Here is a 23,306-nt window from a genome sequence, read left to right on the forward strand (position 1 = left end):
ATTCTGTGTCATAATACAGTCCTTGTGAGTTAAAATTTCCACAGATATAAATTAAAATTAGCATAATAGAGTATGGCCTGAAAGATTGACGCTTACAGTTATAGAGTTAAGAAAACTATTGAAGGAAATTATTCCCTGAACTTATAATTTTCTCAATGTGAGCTCTACCATTCATAAATATATTCCACCTCAGTTATTAGATTTTTTTCTTCAGTGACAGAAAAACAAAACCTTGAAACCTCACCCTTCAAATTCCAGTATTTTCCATCGTGTGTTTCAAAGCCAGGTATAGTGGCAAAGAAGTACCTAGGGTGAGGGTGCTTTCAAAGCAGTTTTTTTTCCCCATTCATTGCCTGCATAGAGCTTAGACTGGTAAATGGTGCCTTAAGGGTTTGAATGTAAGTGAATCATGCAGAGCTATCTAATAAATTCTTGGGAAGCTTCTAAGGTAATCACATAACAGCAGTGAGTTCTAAAAATCTCCAGTTTATTAAATCCATATACACAAATAAGAAATATGCAGACTAACTATATGTATATTCTGTTGTCCTGGCAACATCTGGGTGCCTGCTGAGATACTGATGATGCAGGTGGTTTGTAAACCTGAAGGAGTATTCATTCTCTGGTTTCTGTGTACTATCAACTGCTATCATACCTATTTAAGTATCAAAAGGATAAAAAATTTACAGATGTGCTATTATAACTAAAATGATTTTTAGTGCATTTACATTGTACTACAAAGTCAATCTAAGAACTGTTATGGCAGGTGTACAATAGCATCTGGAAATAGTAATATCAGCTGCACACCTTTCTCTACTCCTCTGATAGGCTCTGCCTGGGGCCAGAACTACCATAAATCCCTTGGACTACATTGTAGGTTCATCATTTTCAGCAAGTATCCCTGAACAAAGCAACCTGTAAAACATACACTTACTTCAAAGTCAGTTTTATAAATGACATCTGCAATGCTAGCTCCTCCAGGTAAATTGAGGGGTAACTTGCAGAAATAATTTCATGAGGTTTTCCCAAGTTACCTCTGTAACTTCTGATTATGATTTTTTTTCTATTTTCTGAAAAACCGTCTAATAAATCAAAGGAATAGTGACCAGGCTATCTGAGGATACAGTGCTCTCATCAGGACTATCATCACAGAACTATCAGGGTGTTTTCTAACCTTCCTTTTCTAACCTATGTGCTTACCTTGTAACTGGGCTCATCACTGCTAATATGTGACTTAGTCACTTAGATTTAGTTACCCAATTTCTTAAAAAGCTCAGAGGGTTCCTTCAGAATTGCCCATTTAGGCTGGGCTTTAGTAACTCCCAAAAAAACCCATCTTGAAATATATCTCATAATAACTCTGGCATCATGTATGTAAAGGAAGTTTTCCAGAAGATTCGTTTAAAAAGCATGTCCTTTATTTGACAGTTATCCTTAATGGAAATCACAGCACAGGCCCAAACACACCTGTAACCCAACATGTCCATGGCAGAATGATGGGAATCTGTTGTGTCAAGATGATCTCACTGCTTTTTTACATATAATTCAAACTCATCAGGTGAAAAACAAACTACATCTCCACCCATGGCATAAAGAAATGAGAAAATCATGCTGGACACTGGAGTGAGAGAAGGGAAGGAAACAAAGGTTAAGTTTAGCCTTCAAAGACCAGACTTTCAAACTAATTCCATTGTTAACAGAAGGAGGTGAGCTGTACTAGACGAAATACCAAGAATACCTAGATAACAGCTTCTACTCTGTATCATCTTCTCACTTGGTGTATTCTACATTGCCCTGCTTTCCTCTGACACTGAAAACTTCTCTTTCAAACAAATTATGTACTTTTGTTCACTGTTTTGGGGGAGTAAGGAGAGTTCACATTCATCTGCTCTCTTCCAATGCAGTGAACAGTTGTGTCAAGCAGATCTGTGATAACTTTTGGTCACAATGAAGGGGGTTAAAACCATTCCCTGTCATCTAGACTGTAATGCCTTTGCTCAGTTTAGAAGCATATCAGAGACCACTACCACTCTAAGAGATGATGTGCAAGATTGCTTTTGAAATGAGCTGTATGTGATTTTCCACAGCTTTATTAATAGATGGTAGTTAGTACAGGGGACATGCAGCCATTTTCCTTAATGCCCAGGGAGGTGCCCAATTTGCAGCCTGGTCCTCTGCACCTCTATCACACCTCTCCTCTTGTAAAGGCCTGCTGGTATGTAAAGGGTCAAAGGGCAGGAAGGGGACCCAAGATTCTCCCTTTACACAAGCAGGATACCATTTTCTACCTTGGAATCTGAAAGGCCTTTCAAGATGAACATGGGGTTAAAGGCTATGTTATACAAACTCTTTTTCAAAAGTTTAATCTTTCTCTCACATACAGAACAGAAACACAGAGCAGTATATACTGCTTATATATATATGTATATATAAAGATTTTACCTTACTTAATCTCCAGCTCAAGGACCAAATTTAGATTAGGTGTCTCATGGCTTATTCTGTTGAGATCTAAAACAAACCAATGAATCTTGAGATAAATCCACGGTTTGGGGGTGGCTAAAAAGTAGTGAGAGATGCTGAGTTTTACAAAAGAACTAGGATTAGTTAATCTGCATCCTCACTTCTCCATTTCTTGCTCCTTTCTTTCACTACCTGCAATCACAGAAAGTAAAAACTTGTTTCTGTCTAGTATTTTCTTTTCTGGTCTATCTGATGCTCTTTCACCATAAAACTACTGTTACTTCAGAGTGCCTGAGCCTTTCAAATGAAATTTTTATACTTCTGATGCATTTTGAAGATTATATCTAATCTATTTTAATAGATACTTGATTATATTTTTGCCTCAAAGTGTAATTGGTTGAAATAAGCTTCAACTCGCGTCTTCTCAATTCTACTGCCCGGAACGCCTGGAGGCAAGGGGCTCAGAGCTCCAGCAGCAACCAGGAGAGGGAGCTCATGCTTTTGGCTTGGTCTTGTCTCACTGACGGCGGGAGCAGCGTGAAAAGGCAACATCAAGCGTACAGATTCTGTACAGATAAACTCAAGTTTTGATAAGAGATGGTAACCAAATTACTTTTTAATTCCAGCAGAAGTACCTATCTCTTGGGGGTGTGTGCCTTTGGCAAAACAATAAATAAAATCCACAGCTTCCAGTAATAAGCAGTTAAAAAATTAATTGGTATGAATACACAAGCATATGGGAAACAATTCAACTTCATGGATAAGCTTGGGGATATGGCTGGAATCTATTAATTAGCTCTTGGCCTCATATGCCTTTTCATCTGTCACTTCTTTTTCAAAAGTCAAATTAATGACTTCATCTATTGCATCTTCCTGAGTTCAACCACAGCTTTAGACTCCAGTGCTGCAAGCAAATCTGTGCACTTATTTTGTCTATATGAGGATTCCCAAAGAAGTCATACAATGTACAAGAAGCAGATTTATAATATATGCCTGTGACTTCCCCAAAAACGAGTTCATCCTTTTAATGTGTTACTGAAATCTAATTGCTTATTGCTGTTTGGTTTTAAGTTTTTTGGGTTTGTTTTTTTTTTTTTTTTCCAATTACTCCTTTTGCAACATAATCTTTGTGTGAAAGCAACAATAAACATACTTCTCATGTATTATGGGTATGCTTTTACAGAGGTTTCTCTGAACAGTTTCAATTCACTTAAACACATTTCTAAATGTGCTAGATTTTACTCTGGCAAGGTACTGAGATAGAAAGAATAGTTTTGTATACCAAATGTTATGGCACTACACAAAGAAACCTCTTTAATTTAGACAGACTTCAGTAATTAGTAAGTTGGATTTGAGAAACATCTATGTGCCTGTTATAACATTTTCATTGTAACTCACATTACTCCAAACTCCTACACATCAAAATAATTTGATGATAAAATTAACTTAGTATTAAATTTAATGCAGTCCCTTAGATACATATTCTCAAAAAATATAAATTAAGAGTTCTTACTGCATAGAAGATGCTTCTCTTTAAAAATGCTGTTGGAAAAACTTTGCTGATATACAGCTGGACAGCTGTAAAACAGGAGGAAATTCTAAATATTAGCACTCCGAAATAAAATGTATCTTAAATAATCTAATTCGATCAGTGCAGTAAATCTGAATTTAGGATTTAAAAATACTTTTATTTAGTCTAACTTTTGAAAATCTTTTTAAGTTTTTCTCAATATTTAAGTTGTTCAGAGTTAGAATGCAAAAACTGCTTGTATCAAAATTAGCAGTCAGATTTTAAAACTGCAAATAAATATAATTACCACACTCGGAAGATTTCTAAGCAAAAATGAGCATTACTAAAGAGTGGTGTCTGATTTGACACCTGTATTCACCTGTTAATTCACTTGTAAATAATATTCTTCAGCCCTAAATAAAGTTTAATGCAATGTTAATATATATACATATTGTAATGCATAATCAGACAATTTATTCTTGACTTCTGACACTATATAGAAGGGGAAATTTTTTCTCTACAATATTTAGAGAATATTACAAATAGGTCAAGCTGTAAGCTGTTGAGGGAATAGAAGCCTGAAGCAAAATAATAGGACAATTTAATTCTTTTGCATGGCTGCAAGCAAAACAAAATCTCTTCTGCAGTCTTCCTCTCCTTTCAAATAATTTCAAATGTAATAAATGCCCATGTCTAAAGAAATAATCTTGAAGATCATTAGCCAACAGACCTGACATTTCTTACTTTTTCTGTAATAAGATTTACTAACATTCTGGATGAGGAGTACTAGTAGTAGTAGTGGTAGTTGTTGTTGCTGCTGTTGTTGTTGTTATCATTATAATTTAAGTGCATTAAGTGTGTGTATAAAGATGTGTTTCCTGAAAAGGAAAACTTAGAATGGAAATGAAAGTGAAAACATACAAATACATTGCTTTTGACTTGTTGCATTCAAAATCCATTCCAAAGGGCCAAAGTAATTATTTTTCAATACCATGCATTGCTCTGTTCTTTTGTCATTTTCTTTCTCTTTTTCAATTTTCAATTCCATCTGTTTTCACCATAGTTCAAAGAAATATTTCAGAGAAAAATTAAACTTGGCCAACTGCTCCTTTCTATACCACTGCTGCTCCTGACAGATTCCAAGTGGCATTAGACCAAAATGATAAGTACTGATTTACTTTCAATCTTCTGTTCCACTAGTCTCAGGGGCTCATATATTGAGCCAAATGTAGATCAAAAAATATGCATAAACAGAACATACTAAACCTAAACTTTTCGTATTAGTCCTTGTTTGTCAGTGTTTCCTGTATGTAGCTTCTCAGGGTTCTGATCTATTGCAGCAGTAAGACTAATTGTAATCAATGCCATGATACCATTGCATGGTGATTTAACTATCCACAAATACATTAAATCATTAATGTAGGTGCTTTGAACCACTTTCTGGAGGAGTCTATTGCCTTAATCAGCTTCAGAAAGATGCCTGGGAGATTAAACTTGGGTGGTACAGACATTTTCTCCTCATATCCTACTGTCTCCATTAATTGCTAAAGAAATGTAGCCAAACCCTCAGAGACCCAAGTTGTTAACAGAAATAAATACACTGGCTTCTGTGGTCCAGGTCCATATAAATTTGGATTTCTTACAGGCAGTCTTTTAAGACAAAACTCCTGCAGCAACTAGGCATTAGGAAATTTCAGTTCTCATGACAGCAATTGGAGGGATATCTGAACCATCCAGCATGGGACACTGTAGTAGCCTTGAAGAGGCTCTAAGATTCCCTGGGAGATCTCAATGGACAGAGAAAAGGGTTCTCCCAGCTTGAAGCCAGAAGCCAGAAACTGCCTTAAGCAGGTACCTCTTTGTCTTCAATGATGACAGATGAAGATAAATGAAGCCACATTCTGCTCTCTTTTTTGTGGAGATGTTACTGTCATAGGCCTGGGCTGGCTCTCTGTTGAGATGGGATTTATAAATATAAAACTCCCTCAATTAAGTAGCTTACTTCAAAGACAAACACATCCCAAAACAAATGTGCCTGCCCTGAAGTCAGATAACCAACCTTGCCAAGGAACAGAAGAGCAATGCAATGCAAAGCATGTTATAAACATGTTCATGTTATGTAAGGCCCTGATTCTGACATTCTGTCCAGAAATATATCTCTATATCTTTCAAAAAAGTTTAGCCCAAATACATAGCAATTCACAGAGTAGTAACACTATTGGGGTAGTGTTTGTAGAAGAAAGAGCATAGAAACTTGAGACCTATATATTTCAGCCGACTGAATTTATTGCAAATAACAAAGCCTCTTGCCTCTTCAAAGCTTTTTCAAGGTGGGCCACCTTCCCTCCTCTTCTCTGTACAGACCTCCCTGTCATTCCCCTGCTCTAAAACTCCTGTTTGCTCTGAGTGTCCATATTCTCTTTTTTCCAAATACAAGTGTTCATCCAACTCACACTTATCTTCCTATAAACATTTGTGCTGCAATCATTCTTCCTCCCTTTGCTTCACGTCCCCCTTCATAGGGCTCTTTCTTTCTTCAGCTCCTTGGCAGCTGTATAAATCCCACTTTTCCTTTCTGATGGTTGGTCTATTCAGATTCTTGACCAATTCCATTCATATACCTACAGTAAAGGCGTATTTTGCATGATTGCCAGCCATGCAAAAGAAATAGCATTTTTTGTACACCCATGTAACTCTGGCAGGTACTGGTGGAGGCTTTGTGGATATGTTGAAGTTCACAGATCTGTATTTTGCTCCTTCCCTCTCTTTGTGTCATTTTTCATGATTGCAGATGGGACTGGACCAACTTCAGAGACTCAAGAGGTGGATAAGGTATCCTGTCAGTTCATCACCATGGTACAAAGTGTGGATGAAGCACGAGTCACAAGAAACAAGGACACTTCAACAAATGTTCTGATTAACTATAAAGCTTTGGGAATTAATTTTGCACTGGGCAGTATGCAAATAGCTTTCAAAAACTCCTTGAAAAATTAGTCCCATAAGACATTTCCCATCTGATTTATTCCAGTCCATGATAGAAAAAGCTCTGCTGTCAAGAGGACAAATATGTTTGAAATTTTTTGGTCTTACTCATAAAAAAAAAATCTTGATTTCCCCCTCTGCAAAGAAATTTGCCTTTTCTGTGCTTGCACTTCAGATGACAAACACACAGAGAAAGAAGTAAAAATACAGGCCTCTCCCTCCTTCTGGAGGGGAATTTACAGGAAAACACAGTTATTACACCACATCTAAAGCCTTCTGACAATTTGTCACAATTAGGTGATTTTTTCCTATATACATTTCTTCCTTTTGCATGGCACCTGATCCCAGAATGACTATTACAACCACCACAAAAAAAGAAAAACAAGTACAAAAAATATTATTGTGACCTTCTTCAAACAACTACAAAACAATGTAATCACTCATTATATAGTATCATGCAAATATACTTCAAAACCGCAGGAACCCCAGGGTGTTTGCCACACAGACACAGCGGGAGAAGGAGGAAAGAACTGGACAGAATTTCTATAGGTGCTGTTAAATTAAAAAATTACTCTATTCACGCACATGTACTCTTGTCTTTTACCCAGAGCAGAGTGCAGATTAACAAAGCACATACAGGACAGAGAAATGCATCATGCCTCTCCACATGCATACATATTAAAAGGTTTGACATTTTACAAGCATTTAAGGAAAACAAAAACAATCCTGCAATCCCCTCTGACCTGGAGTTAGCTTCCTCCCAGAAGTGAAGGTATTGACTTTCCATGGGAGTGATGAACTTTTGCTACATTAAGTAAGCAATACTTCGAAGACCTCCCTCAAAGTCCCACTGACTAAAAGCCTTGAATACAGAGCTCTCTGAACTTAACTACAGTGCTAAAATGCACAGTAATGCATTTCAAAATCTTTGGTTCTGACACCTGCTATTATAAGGAACACGTAGTAGCTGATTACTTTTGTGGGGTGAGAAAGCAGAGACCCAAGACTATGCAATTCAGGAAACAGTGATTGTCTGGGGCTACAAGGGAGACAAACTTTGAATGGACAGTTAGATATATTTTGAGAAAATAAGATTTAGTGAGCCAAAAGGGGAGCTCTTGTTTATTTTCAAATATTAGTTGTTCTGGTAAAAATCTTACTTAATGCCTACCGTTCTTCATGCTTTTTTAGACACAACTTACATGTTGTCCTCCTTCTTCTTCTGGCTTTGCCTGAGGCATACAAGGATAAGGTAACAGACCAGTAAGTGCTAGAGTGTAAAAGCTTCATTTAAAGTAAAGTTTAAAGCACATAGTTTCTGTGTTTGTGAAATACTCACTTAATACTTTTGCAGCCTGGCTGTCTGTGATTCTCTGAATTATGTCGCATCCACCCAACTCAAAATAATAGGAGGTTCTTTTCATATATCTTATTTTCATATTTTCATCTTAACACACAGATTTTATTTGCTAAACAGAGAATTGCTCTAACAATCAGCTTCCAATTCCTCCAAAAAACATTCAGTAAATCTGCAGCCTTCATATTTATATTTTCCCCTTGTGCCTTTCCCATATTTCTATTAAAATGTACCTGGGTGAAGCTGACTTTTGCACTAACATTGCCAAATTTACTATCAGATATTTTCAGACTAAAAATAATGTTCCTGCCAGCATTTGCTTCAAAATTATACATGTAAGACAGCTGTCACCATATGATCTGTAACAGTAAAAAAACCCTTTTTTGTAGTTTTGTCCCTTCTTCCCATTAGATACTTGACTATTGAAGCGCATTTCAGATGAATCCAAGTAAATCTTTGCTGTCAGATGTTTCACCTCAGTTCTTCCACCACACTAATACAGTGCTTCTGAGGGAAGTGTGCAGCTAGATGGCAGTGTGCCAAATTAAAGAATCAATATGACTGATTTTCTAATAAGGCGTGACATAGCATGAATTAAATAGCATGAAAACCTAAAAAATCAAATCCATAATGATAAAATAAAACTGTCCATAACATTATTGTGGCTGAAAAACTGTAGCCAGGTGGTATATCGAGCCAGGGCAATTAAAATTCCTGTATTTCATTCTGGTTCAAAGAGTGACTCTACCCTAACCACCCTACATTTCAGGTACCAGCTCTTATCACTATGTAAAACAGAAACAGTGCCATCTGCCTTGGTTTGAAGAGCATTGTATGGCTTAATAAAGGGATGTAAATACTGTGTTAGTTCAAGGTCCTTCACAAAACAGGACAGATAATGTGATGCAAATGAACAGGAACATACAGCAATAGGTAAATATGTTTTATGTGTGACAGAGCACATAAAAAAGCCTTCTGCTGTATGTATAAAAAGCCTCTATAGCAATAAAACTTAAGGCATGCACCATTCTCCAAGGCTAGCTGGGATAAACAAGGACAAAGGAGGTGTTCTTCAAGGAGGAGAGGATCCTTCTGCTCAGATCACTGGGCAGTTGCTGTACTGTTCTCCAGCAGAACAGCCTCAGGGCTGTGGAGTTGCACACTTGCCCACTGAACCCTTTTAATGTAAGGATCTCAATACATTCAATGAAGAATTTCTTATCCCAATAGGCAGAAAAAGAATTCCCAGCCTGCACAGGGTCTTTGCTTTCTCCACAGTCTAAACACACAGTTGTACTTACTGCCTTCTAGGAACCTACCCTTCATCCATAGGCAGGAAAGGAAAAACATGCTACAATCAGATGTAAACTATTGTTTTCTCTGCTGCTGTGCTTTTTACTTTGGCTCTGTATTGGACTTGCTTTAATAATTAAACTAGCTGCTACCTTTGCTAATGCAAGATCTGTTAACACTTCTGATTTAAATTCCATTTTGGCTGGGACAGCTGATCATTTCAGGATTAAGTATAATTTTCCACTGTCAAATATTTTAGTCACTTTCTTTTAATAATTTTATTAATTTTACAATATGGAAGTAGCAGGGAGTAGTTTAGACGGACAGTTTTATTTTGGGAAAAGAAAGTCCAATATTTTAAACCCAAATTTCACATAAAGTCTAAAATCTGTCCTGCGGTAAGTAATGATGTTAAATATAAATATATTCAAATAAAAATATAAAAATATATACCTGCTGTGCATTCTTAGCATATGAATTGTTATACTTTTTGTGTGCTAAGAACATATAACACAACATATAATTTTGTTTACTTGTAGGTAATATTTCATAAAGATACCTTTTATACTGGTAAATTTTAGGGTAGAGCATCATCACATCTTATATCATATTAAAAAGATCAGAGGTTTTGCCTGAGTATCAGGAAGACAGGTTCAAGAGAACATTCTGCTGAAATCCCTGAGGATTTTGTTTATTGCCTTGATGAATGCTGATTGATGGCTGTACCACGGATGTCACTTTAAGCGACCAGGACATTATGGTGAGATGTTACAACCTGCAGGAAACCTTACAGTCCTGATGGCCTTTTGGAACAGTAACAGCATCTCCCAGAGATGTCACCATACAGACCCTTGTTTTTGTTTTTCCCTTCATGGAGAACCAGAGATCTGTGAGAAACATGAAAAGAAAAAAACTATATAGCCTAGTTTATATGTACAAAGGCAGGAATTATCCACATCCATTCCTAAAAAATCCTTCTTTTAATCTTCAAGCTACTTTACTTTCAAAAAATCTGTAAGTAAAACTGTATAGAAGTACATTAGGTATTTTAAAGAACGCTACGAGCTCAGCAAATGTAGTTATGCAAAATAACATACAGAGGAAGACTTTTGCAGTTGAACCCTCACTACTAATTAATGTATGTCTGTCTAAATTCAGGTATCTTGTGCAAGCTGATAAATCCAAAACAGAAAATGAAGAAACAATATACACTTGGCTTTATAGAACCAAAAAAAAAAAAAAAGTATAAAAGCCTCAAGTTACATAAATGAACTACACTTATGAAAAATATAAGCTTATAGATGTGGGCAAAAGACAGCCAAACTTTTGGGGAAAGAGGTCTCCTGGACACATATCATAACACAGAATGAAAAATCCTCTTCCTGCAGAATTTTTCTCTTTGGGCACTTCTCACAGGCACTTTATGCTTTCAGCCACTGTTTTTACAATCTTAGGACAAAGTGATTCTTGGGGAAAAGTTTCACAGCAGCCCCATAGGCCAAAATATTCTGGTCTAACTAGCCAGAGAGCAGATTCCTTTTTTATTATTTCAATTAAAACACTTGAATCCCAGTGCAAAGTCACTCTTCACTCTGATTACACCAGATTATGGTCCAGAGGTGAAAACAAGTGTTATAACTAGGTAAAATATAAAAGCATGTATTTTGCTGGCCTTTTCATTAGGCTCTCATTGCAGACTTAATTGTAGATTCCAAAAGAGTGTTGCAGAAAACCTTTAACTAATGGTCTCCAAAGCATACTGAGTAGCCTGACCAACAATTTTGTTACCAGTCTAAACAGGAATTGGGCTGGGACTGGGCTCTAGCACTCGCAGCTAGTCTCAAATCTAGAGTTGATGGCCAGCTTTGTTCACACGGAAAAGTGATTTGGAGGAAAAAGGTTTTAAAAACCTTGCTATCCTCACCTTTTCTTCACACAGACACATAGCACAAAGGCAAGTTTGTGCACTACCTGAGGAGAACCTCTGGCAAGAAGCTGGGTGAGGGACTTCTCAAGAGCTTTCAATGGCAGCTTCACTGTGAACTCCGTTTCCCTCAGCAGCCAGTCTCCTTTAGAAAATTGTTGCCTGTTGGCAAGCCTGTGATTTAACCATGTAGTGAGGGAAGAGAGTGGATCCCCATCATTGACCAGGACTATGGTCTGCAGCTGGGACAGCCAACTAACTAAACAAGGTCTTAAAGGTTAGCTCTCCCTACTAGATCTAGCCCACTAGAGCACCCAATCCTTTGTCCCATCATCCCAGAGACCCACCCCCCATCCCATGGCCTCAGGACCATACCCCCACTTCCACAACTGCCTGTTATGTTCGCCCACCTTCTAGAAATGCCCACCACTTGCATCCCTACCCTGAGGGAGGATTTCCCCTCAAGGAGAAAGGACTGAGAGGGCATCTCATAAATGTGTACAAATACCCCATGGGCAGGAGGGAGTGCCAAGAAAGTGAAGGCAGGCTTTTCTACCTGGTGCCAATCACTAGGACACAAGGCGATGGGCAGAAGTTGGACAATGTGTGATTATTGCGGTGTCTTGTGCAAGGGCAGAATTTAGTCTCGATGATGCCGGTGGGTCCCTTCCAACTCAGTTATTCTATGGTTCAATGATTGCATGATGCACAGGAAGTTCCACCTGATTATGAGGAAGAACTTCTTTACTGAGCAAGAGATCGCTCACTGGAACAGGTTGTGCAGTCTCCCTCACTGGAGGTACTCAGGAACTGCCCGGATGCAATCCTGTGCCGTGTGTTCTGGGATGACTGCTTGGGCAGGGTGACCCACTGCGCTATCCTGCAGCCCGGCCCGCTCTGCGAATGTGCGCTGAGGGCCCGAGGCGAGTGCCGAGGCGCGGCCCGCACGGAGGGCAGGCGCAGGGCGGCGTTCCCGCTCCCTCCTCCCGCCCGCCCGCCCGCCGGGCCCGCGGCCGCCCCCGCCCGCCCGCCCGCTCGCACGGCGGCGCGGGCAGGGCCCGCTGCGCTACGGCGGGCAAGGCTGGGGCGGCGTCAGCGGGCGCGCGGTGCCGGCTCCAGGGCTTTAAAGCAGCGTGTAAGCTGAGATGCTACCACAGACAGCGGCGCGGCGGCGGCGGCCGCAGGAGCTCCTCGAGCCCAGACGGGCGCCCGCCTTTCGCCCCCGCCGCGCCCCGGGGCATGAGAGCGGCCGCCCCGCGGCTCTAGGTACCCCCCGGGCCCCATGGCGACGACCCGCGCTGCCCGCGCCCTCCTGCTGCTGCTGCTGCTGCTGCTGTGCCCGCCGGGGCTGCGGCGCGGGGCGCGGGGCGGCGGGCAGCGGCCGCGGGGCTGTCCCGCGCCGTGCCGCTGCGAGCTGGACGGAGTGCTGCTCCGCGCCGACTGCTCCGACCGCGGCCTCACCGCCGTGCCCGCCAACCTCAGCGTCTTCACCTCCTACCTGTAAGTGCGGGCGGGCCGGCCAGGGCGCGCCGGCGGCGGCGGGAGGGCTCGGGCCGGCCTCCGGCGCTGACAGGAGGCGCTCCGTGCCCGGAGAGAACGCCCGACTTCAAATAAGTTTCTAATCGCTTTTTAATCAGCGGGCGCCTTGTAAAGCGTTTATAGTTGTCTGGCTATCGCGGTGCCCCGTCCGGCGCCCGGAGGATCGCTGTGTGATGTGCCGTTTGGAGGGTAATTAAAAGCGATTGCAGCAGCAGAAACTCGATGCGATCCTCCGGGACGTTATCTTCACCTTTGCTTCCCGGGACAGGGCTTTGAACTGCGGCCGCTGCCGATTTAATCGTTAACAGATCTCCCCTCGGGTAGAGCAAAGGCAGTGAACAGAGCGCGCTCCCGGGAGGCGGGCAGCGCTCGGGGACCGGAGTGCCTGGTCCGGTCACAGGTGCCGGTGCCCGGACCCGGGCTGCGGCCGCGCACCCCGGCCCCGGAGGCTGCCCGGGCCTCGCCGTGCCCGCCTGCAGAGCATCCCCCCGGCACGGGCTGCGCTGCTCGCGGGCTGCGCTGCGTCCCGGGCGCTCTGCGTTACAGCGTGCGGGGACAGAGCCAGCGACAGCGGGGAAACTTGGTGTTAGCAAAAAAGCCACCCAAAACTGTGGTGAAGCTTTCTTTGTTTCCTTATTTTTTGGCTCAATGTTCGTCGGTTAGCCTCTTGTGGCCACATGATAATGTATTGAAAGTACTGGCGCTCTACTTGTTCCTTTGGTGTTCTCCTTACCGATTCCGTAGTTTTTTGTGGTTGCATGACCAGTAGGTTGTTAATTTACAGCTTATTCTTCGTACCCTGCATAAAGTGTGTCTGGTTTTGAACGTGTCTGTCCAGTCTCCGTATTCTGACATGCTGTTAACGTGCTTGCTACTATAGTTACTGTGAAGATGCTTTCACAGCGTTATCTGTCTGAGGTACTAAACTAATCATTCTGAGCGCACTTCTCTGTAAATACCATGCTTCAAAGGACATAAAACATATATTACATCTGAAAAATAGAACAAAGTAAGTTAGAAATTGATTTCTATAAGAAATATAAACATGACAAAATAGACAAGGTGGAAATTAAGTGCAACCAACCAAATCTAAGTACATATTAGGGAAAAGCCTAATTTAAAGAAAATAACATACATTTATAAAGAGGGTGAGCATCTGAAAGACCTTTTTTTATATGTTATGCATGTAAATACTATTCTGAAATTTTTCTTAAGATCAGTTTTAGCTTATTTTATCAGAAAAATTTCAAAATCAAAGTTATTGATAATGTTAAGAGGCAGGAGGCAGCAGTCAGCATTACTGAACGACCACTTACAGTAGGGTAAAACTTTGGCTATGTGTGATAAAGATACAGTCCTTAAGACACATACAAGGTCTGCAGCTAGTTCCAAAAGTAGCAGGTCAGGATTTTGGGTACATAAGATACAATGTTTTCTGGTGCCTTAGAAAGCCATAAGCAAAAAGATAGACAGTGATGTAATAAAGGCATACTTAAACTGTACATTCTTAACATATCCTGTGTTAAGAAGTAAACATCCTAAATTCCTCACTGCTTGGAGGAATGCTAAAACCAGAAAAAAGATGAGCGAATATATGTTTGACTGTTTTATGAAGAAAAGGAGAGCATATGCATGGTGATGTCAAAACACCATTGCTCGGGTTCTTCTGCCTCTGATAACCTGCTTTGTGGGAGGATGGTGATCTAGTCTGCCCTTTTGTTTTTAAATCCTTCTGTCCCTCAGAAGGAATGTCTTTCTCCAGTCAAAAATCCTCTGTTGTTCAATAACATACACCCTGAAGTGAAAAAATGTTATTTGGACAGGCAGACTTTTAAATGACCAGGACTGCATGTGGACAGTATAAAGTGTAAAAGATTAGTTCATACACATAGGCAGCTACACTTACCGTTTTCCAAATTTACAAGGCTGCTATCCTTGGATTGATTAATTATTGCCTAATTATGCAGAATTGTAGCTCCTGCCTGCCTTCTGTAAAGAACTGTCAAGTCTCATTGTCTGTAGATGGCTAAGCAATGGCAAATTTTAAAACATGCCTGCTTGTTATAGGCATGTTTGCCTCCCTTGGTAATGGCCAATCAGCTGCTTCTTGATTATTCTCCTTTCTTGTTTGTTTTTTTTTCCCCAAAAAGCCCCAAAATTTTTTTTTCTCCTGAATTTGTACCTCAGATCAAAGCAAGAGATTAAAATTGCATACTCACAGTTAATCTCTTTCAAGAAAAAAATAATCTTCAGTCAATTCTGTTCTTGCACCATAGATACATCCGACCAAAACCAGTGTTTAGTACTACCTTGGATTAAGTTTGAGCTTTTAAAGCTTTGGGGTTTTGTTTGTTGGTTTTTTTTTTAATTTCTGAACTTTATATCTTACTTTAACACTCACATAGGAGAAAAAGGTAACTGTTTTCTCGGTGTGCACTGTAGATGGTGGGGAAAGCTGAAATGCTGAGGCTGTTAAAGGTTTGTTTTATTTTGAGGAAAATGTCTATAGAGCATGATATATTATGGTGACTGAATTTTGCATGTTCCATCATTTTTTTATGATGGGGCTCTTGCAGCAGAGCTAAATGTACTCTACAGATGGACCTGCTACAATTTTCTCCGTTCTCATTTATAATCCCAGGCAGCAATTCTTTCCTCCCATCAAAAATATTGTTATTTATGATCATGTGTCTGCTGCCATGAGCTGTTAGACTTTTTAAGAGCAGGCAAGGAGAATCCATGAGATTCTTTCCATTCCTTTTTCTTCATTTACTTTTAGGCTAAATAATGTATTTGGTGTATTCAATGCAACTCCTGTTGACGTGAATGAGAATTCCATGTGCTGATGAAGGGCAGGACTGAGTCTCTGTTTCAAATTAAGAACAGGTCACTTTCCTATCAGTTCACAGTGGAAAGAAGAAGACAGAATCTACAGGTCTATTGCACATGGGACCCTCATTAATTCTCAAACTAAACCATTGAGTTAGTGAAATATTGTTACCATTTGCTGTGATGTGGAAAATTGAAGTGGAGAAGGGCTTGCTTAAAGTTAGAGGCAAAGTTTATGACAAAGCCAGCATTAAATAATCCTAACTCCATTGTTTAACCACTTGTCCTACTTTACTTAAATAATTAGTCCTTAAAAATTGCGTGAAATCTGGAAATTCCTGTTCAAGAATATTTAGTATGACAAGTAATGAAAACAGATTTTCTTTTCAATTTCATGTGATGACAATATAGAAGACAGCAATTACAGATTTTTAAGTTCTTTGTTTTGGGCCTGGACAATACAAAAAAGTAAATTTCTTATAACTATCAGGGCTGTCTAACAATTTATATACTGTATTATATACTGTGATAAAAACCTGTAAGTGATAAGCAGAATGTTAACAAATGTTGCAACATGTTAACATCATAGATTGACAGAGACATAAATGAATAAAAATATAAATATTGCAGCATGTTGCCTTTTACATTATAATTTACTTTAAAAGTTTAAATTTAGGTACATTGCAAATATGTGTGCTAATACTTGGTGAGTTATTATTCATATAATTTTTAATTTTTCATATAAATAATTTATTAAGAAAAATTCTTTCTCAAAATTTTGATAACATTGATATTATTACAGTAGAACCTATGAAGAAGAAATCAGTGCATATTATAAGGTTTCAAATCTTCAAGTAAATTTTGTCCTTCCACTTTATTCATTGCTATACTATTGTATTTGATGATAACTATTCCTGCAGAGCACAGTCAAAAAATACTCTGAAAATTTAAGACTACTAAGCATAAAAAATGAAAAAAGAAAATGCAATGAACTTGAATGAAAAGATTATTTGCTAGTTTGAAGGTAAAGAAGTATCTTCCCAAAAATTAACAATGCTTCTGAAATAAAAAATACGGTTATTTCTGTGTCAGGAATACCCAAAATCATTAAGAACAATCTTTTGGGGTAAATTTGCATCCTTTTAGTCATTCTGATCTCACAGTGCAAATTCAGGTCTTGTCTGTGTCTTCATCAGAGTTATTTTGGGAATGACCAAAGTTTTTCAAAGATATCAAACAGCAGCATGTCTTCTTATGAAGAAGTGAGTTATAAAGTCTCTCACACCTTCCAGATCCCTTGACAAGATTTCAGAGTTAGGTATTTCATAAAATGTCTGGCTTTTCTAGGAGATATTTCTTTACATAGCTAAGAACTTTATAGACTTCAAATTAATTAATTGTCATGTGGTTGTAGTTAGTAATCTGAATTTTGTCCTGATTGAGGATGAAGGTGAATCCAGGTTCTGGATTTAGAATTTAATGCTAAATCTCTCTTTTGAAAAGGAAACATAACATTCCCGCTCTACTTGTGGTAATAGCACATAAGCAAAGATGAAATATACCTGTCAATGAATTAGAGGTAAACAAAAACTGAAGAAGTAACAAACTATGTAAAGTATCATGTTTTCCAGTTTTCAAGAGATTTGCTTTAAATTTTAAAACATAGTGTGCCAAGTCAAAGTCAGTTTCTTTGAGAAAAATTTGGATTGAAAATGTATTTTGAAATATCATTCTTCTCACAGTGTTAAAAATAACTCTTTACACTGCTTCTTAAAGAGCCTTTGCTGTTCTGAAAGAAAAAAAGGCTCTCACACATTAGCTCTCTCCTTTAGCATTTGCTCTGTGGAATTGACAGGGAAAAGGAAGCTGTCTTTAAACTGGGAGAACAGAAGGCACTGACAGAGTGAAGGCACCTTCACTTTGGTTGGTATCTGAAGCACATCGGACAATTGGCTGGGCAGAGGGAGCCTGACTCCAGCTGAGAACGCGTGCACTGGGCTGACCTTCCCAGTCAGCATGCCAGCAGAGATTAGACTTCCCTCAAGTGCTCCCTTGTTAACCCAGCCTTTTCTGCAATGTCATTTGTCTTTCAAATGCTTAAAATTGCTACCAATCTTTCAGTAGTCCAGATCACTTTCTTTTATTCTGTGTGTTGGCCAAAATAATATTTCATCTGCATGTACTGCTTTCTTAATTCTCTGTTGGCTATTTAAATGGTCTTGATTAATACAATTTATGGTGTTTTCCCTTATTTCCGTACTTGAACTGTCCAGCAGATCTGATTCTTTTCCCAGTAAAAATCATGGTAAATAAGGTGTGGTTCCTTTGGCTCCAAGTAAACTGATTGAAGGCAGAATATGATGTGATGTTTTTGACATACCAGAACAGTTTTAGACTTCAGTTGGAAGAAAATACCCTAACATCTTTAAAAAAAATAAGATGTGATCAAAGCATGCTTACTCCTCAGAGATTTAGCAATTCATGTGGCAAATCCATATGCTTTATGCTCTGTACTGTTTGCTGAGAAAATCTGAGACTCTCCTGTACAATTTTACTGATCAGATGTGAGAAATTTATTGCCCGGAGAACCATAAAAGAAATAAATGTGGCTGGGGAGGGGCAGGGCCTGAAATGATGTTGCTGACACTTGTTGAAGGACTGCTACCTTCTATCTCTCGGAATAGAGGTTAAAATAAAAAATGTACAAAGATAGTGAACTGTTTCAACTGTATAGGGTGGCAACTGACTTAGTCCTAGTGCTTTTTTTTTCCTGAAAGTCTACAGGCAATACCTGGTTATTTTTGGATTAGAGACCTCTGAATCAGTATTAAAGAAGCTGCAGCACCCAAGTAAAAGTACTGTCCAGGAATGTCTTTACCATTTCGATGAAAAAGACCTCTAGCGAGCTCGTATTATACTAAGCACCAGCAATCCCTGGATCTCTAAGCAGTAATGAAATGGGATTGCAATGCAAATTCCCAGGAACTGGTGCAGTTTTATCCAGCTTTGCTCAGACAGTACATTCTGCATCACCTTCCAGTTTTATTATTTTGCTGTGTTTTACTAACTTTTAGCTATGAACTTTGGGTTTTAAGGGCTGTGGCCACAGCACTAAGGTCTTTCCCTGAAAGGACAAGTTATATTTTCATGCCTGGTCTCTGCTGCAAAAAATAATTAATCTGAAATGTAGTGTTACCTAACAATGATAATTATAATAATCAGCCACTCCCAAATTGGGATTTTATTCGCAACAAATGGGCTCTTAGTTTGGGTCCAATTGTATAATTTGGCTTCAGTCCTGCAAATACTTATCCAGATACTTTAGTGTCATGAATAGTTCCACTGAAATCACATGTGCAAATGTTTTTTGATCAAGGCCTTTAATAATTCCAAAACAATCATCCCTTTCCCAGGTATCAGCTCATTTGTGGGGAATAGTTTCATTACCACCTCTGTCTCATTGCACAGCCTAAAGCATTATGTATATCATAAATCATTTAGTACCATTATTTTTCAAAAATTTTCGAAATCTTGGACTGATTTGAATATTTAGTTTTATCTGGAATACTCCATCTTCCAACAGTATTAAATTATGTAGTTACAGTGAAATAATTTTGAGGACATATTTTGATTAAAAATTGCTAAAACTTTTTTGCATTATACTTCAGAAGTATAGCTGGCTTTGTGCAGGTGATATAATATTGTGTGCAGGGAGATGTCTGTGCATAGACAGATGTCAGACAAATTTTTAAAAGTATCTATCAGTCCAAAGCAGCACAGACAACTAGAATTCCCACCATACAAAATCTCTCCCCACTTTTGATGACACTTAATTAAATTTTTTCTATTTTGTTGAGAGTAACCATGCTTAGTGAAATTACTAAACTTAAGCATTAATTACTTGAGTAATGCGGAAGTACTTAATGATTGTGAATAAATTTAGCCCTTTTTTTTTTTTTTTGCTTGTGTCATACAGATTTTCCCATTAAAAGTTTAAAATAATTTGATGCTGTTATTTATGAAGGTGAGGTAGGAACTAGAAAAGTAAAGCTGGTGCTTGGTACTATTACTTGTCCCTTTTTTTTATTCTGTTCGTTTCTTCACCTAACACTTCAGCCTGCTTTGTTTGAGGATAGAACAGTTAAAGCACTGATATTACACAGAAATAGGACTTCCCTGACCCTCCTTTCTGCAGCAGTAGGCATCTTACGATGCCAGTTGTACCATGCCTTCTGGATCCTGTGATAATAAAAATGCTATTGTAAGTGAATGAAAGAACAGATGTGAGATGATGTCAGCATCAAGGGAAGTGTAGCTGCACTGATTTGGCATTCAGTGAGTTTGTAAATGAGTCTCTGTGTACCCTGAGGGGAGAAGGTCACAGCTGGCAAAGGAAGCAAGTAAGATAAGACAAAGTTCTCTCTTATCCACAATTGAAAGTTATATGTTCTGAACCACCTTGATGAGTAACTTGCCTTTGAGCTTGATCCTTAATCAGCTTGGTGTGGAGGCTGCCTCAGAAATTAAATATTTCTCTTGTTGGTCTTGCAAATGATGAGGCTGCATTTATGCTTGTAGTGGAGGGTGAGACCAAGTTGTCCAGAGTTCAGAAGTAAGATTTATCCTTATGAAGGCATAGAAACCAAAGTTTCTTAAGCACCCTAATTCACAGAGATTGTCATTTTGGAAGCATGAGAAAAGGGCAGAAACTGCTTCTGGGAACAGGGACTACAATCAGTTAGCCATAACTAGGATTCAGATGGAGAGACCTTTAAGTTCTGCTCCTGGATATAGTAATTTATGGGTTCAAGTAAATCACACAACTTTTCCCTAGTCTTACTCCATAAATGTGATGGCTGGGAACACTACCTACATCTGAATTTGACTACTTTGGTGGTAGCTGAAAAAAGCTGGAGATTTGTAGATTAAGAATACTTAATTGAATGCTAATTATAAGTATGACATGGTAAAATAAGGGAGGTCCCAAGGAATTTTGTTCTCTTCTAAAGGGTGTATGTCTGCCTTTCAGTTTTGCTCCAGGCTGTCTATGTGACCTGAATTCAGTGATATATAAGTTTCTTATTAGAATGAGTAAAGTCTATGCAGGCATCTGAGAGTAATATTTGACCTGCTGACAAGAAATACAGGATCCATACACTTGGTGCAATATGGAAGTATTGCCTGCGCTTGTGCTGAAGCTGTGCAAAGACAAGGAATTGGAAGCAGTCCAAAAGAGGTGCAGGTTCAACTTTGTGACCTGACAAGGGTCTCAAGGAGTACATTCCTGTCCTAGAGTGTCCCTGCATAAAGCCTCACTGTATTGACTATAACCTTCAACAGGCACACACAATTACAGGAAGCTTAACAGAGCAGCAAAAAGTACATGGGGAACAAAGAGAAAACAGGTTGCTTGGGAATCTGCCTGTATTGGTGCGATAGAGTAATGACATGTACCTCTCATCAGGCAGCTCAACCAATTTTAAACATTTTGAACCCTCAGGAGAAGTGACACTCTAGTCTAGCACTAAATTCTAAATTCACAATGACATTTGTGCCATGTGTATGCAGTAAGGCTTTGTACCGTACAGTTACTGTGGCAGAGTTATTATCAGAAACGTTTATTTCCTTAGTGGAGATAAAACTTGAGGATATAGTTGTGGTGGAAGTGTGAAGTGTTGCTGATAGATGTTTTTAAAACTTGAGTGTGAAGTGCTGCGGAAGAATAATTGGTAGCAGGTCTTTTTAGGCCTAGCACTGAAAAGGGACAATGTGAAAGCTCTTGATCAGAGAATAGCATCTGGGAAGACTGTAAGTTCCTCAGCGTATGGAGGCTTCACTTTGTCTCATACCTGCACATATCTAAAGTAGTGTGAACTGTCAAGTGCCAGAACTTTACTTCCTTCTGGCCAAGACAGAAAATGTGAAAAGAAAGACCAGGACACCCCCTTTAGAACACCCTAACTACCTGAAGGCCAGAGACAGTTACAGAACATAGTTAAACACATCCTTGGAATCTTGAGGTACATGTTTTTAGAATAAAAACTGTTTACTCAATATGCACTATGATCTTAGAAATGCTTGTTAGCCCACAGCCTTGATGAACAGCACCTGGGCTAACCTCCTTTTTTTCTTATCAGAAGCCCTGTCTGCTCTTAGTAACTAGTTCTGTCTAATGAGCTCCTGTTTTTTAATGAACAGCCATGGAAACTTATTTTTCTTGCTTGAATGACAATTCAAGTAGAACAACATTTTTGCTATCAAACTTTCAAAGAAAGTTACCGACCCAAATTGTGACCATGATGGAAAATTACTAAAGCCAACTAATGCAATTACTAAAGTAACTAAAGCCAGCTCCCTTGCAACCCTATAAACAGCAGTCCTAAGGGAGACCCTTTGAGCTCTCCATGTTCACAGCAGGCTCTGACCAGGAGTCTCTGTGTGGGACATCTCTCAGAGCCAGCAAACGCTTAAGTTTGCTATACTTGGAGGATCACTGCCAAATGCCACCCGTAGAACCTGGGTCAATATCCCCACTTCTTGAGGCTCAAACCTTCACCTGTAGAGAAGACGCAAAGGCATCTGATACGAGTACTGCACTTAAACAGGGATTTTTCATAGATCTATATCTTGTACATACTCATTTAGGTGTTTGTGTGAGTGTGACTATGCTATAGCAAATGGGCTGCGAATGTTTCTCTCTTAGATTTTTAAGTGGGTTAGATTCATAAGGTAGCCCTATAAATGAGTTGCTATTTCACTTATAGGAAATTCTATTGACCCTTTTGACAAATTGTTTAAATTGGGCTATTAAGTGCTGCTAAATTTAAATGTGGTTAAAATCTTTAGGTGTAAGCCATTGGTCAAGTCTAGGGCTAAATTTGGCAGGCAGATTTGCTCTAAACTTTGGGACTAAGAGGAAGAGTCTCTCTTACTCCTTTTAATCTTTACCTTTTTTTTCATCCTCAGCCTCCACAGAGATAATTTTTGTCAATTTTTAGATTAGTCTGATTTTTCTCTGTATGTTTTAACCATCTAGTTAGCAGTAGAGTGAACCTTGCCAATGAGCTTTGTCATGCTTTCACTTTAATATTAAACCTGCTATTGCCAGTGATTGTTTGAAAAACCTAAGATGCCCACCTGTGACAGATTTTTGTGTGCAGTTCCATGTAGGTAAATTAGATTTATGCCAAGGAAGACTTCATATAGTTTCTGCTATGCTTATACTAATGGAACTAACTTAATTGCGTGGAATTGGTACTGCTAAAATAAACTGAATTTAAAAATTTTGAAGATCTTGAAAAGTATTATTATAATTAAATGTAAGCATTTGCTTTGGTTTTAAAGTGCCAACTCTTGACCAAAAAGCTTTTATTGTATCATTACTATGCACACTGTCCATCCTTTTGAAATAA

The 23,306-nt window shown here is 39.0% G+C and overlaps 1 protein-coding gene across 4 annotated transcripts in view; it reads left to right on the forward strand.

Annotated features, from left to right (window-relative positions):
* Positions 1 to 12,568: 12,568 nt before the first annotated feature.
* The window catches only part of LGR5 (leucine rich repeat containing G protein-coupled receptor 5), a 90,700-nt gene continuing 79,962 nt past the window's right edge, over positions 12,569 to 23,306 (forward strand). For 3 of the 4 annotated variants that reach the window (XM_072923079.1, XM_072923074.1, XM_072923081.1), the window contains exon 1: positions 12,569 to 13,026. In XM_072923079.1, the coding sequence (XP_072779180.1) occupies positions 12,809 to 13,026 (218 nt within the window). In that variant the 5' untranslated portion in view covers positions 12,569 to 12,808. The remainder of the gene's footprint in view (positions 13,027 to 23,306) is intronic. The other variant, XM_030259800.4, reaches the window with a different exon arrangement.

Source organism: Taeniopygia guttata, chromosome 1A (genome assembly GCF_048771995.1).
Source record: "Taeniopygia guttata chromosome 1A, bTaeGut7.mat, whole genome shotgun sequence".
NCBI classification, from domain to species: Eukaryota; Metazoa; Chordata; class Aves; order Passeriformes; family Estrildidae; genus Taeniopygia; species Taeniopygia guttata.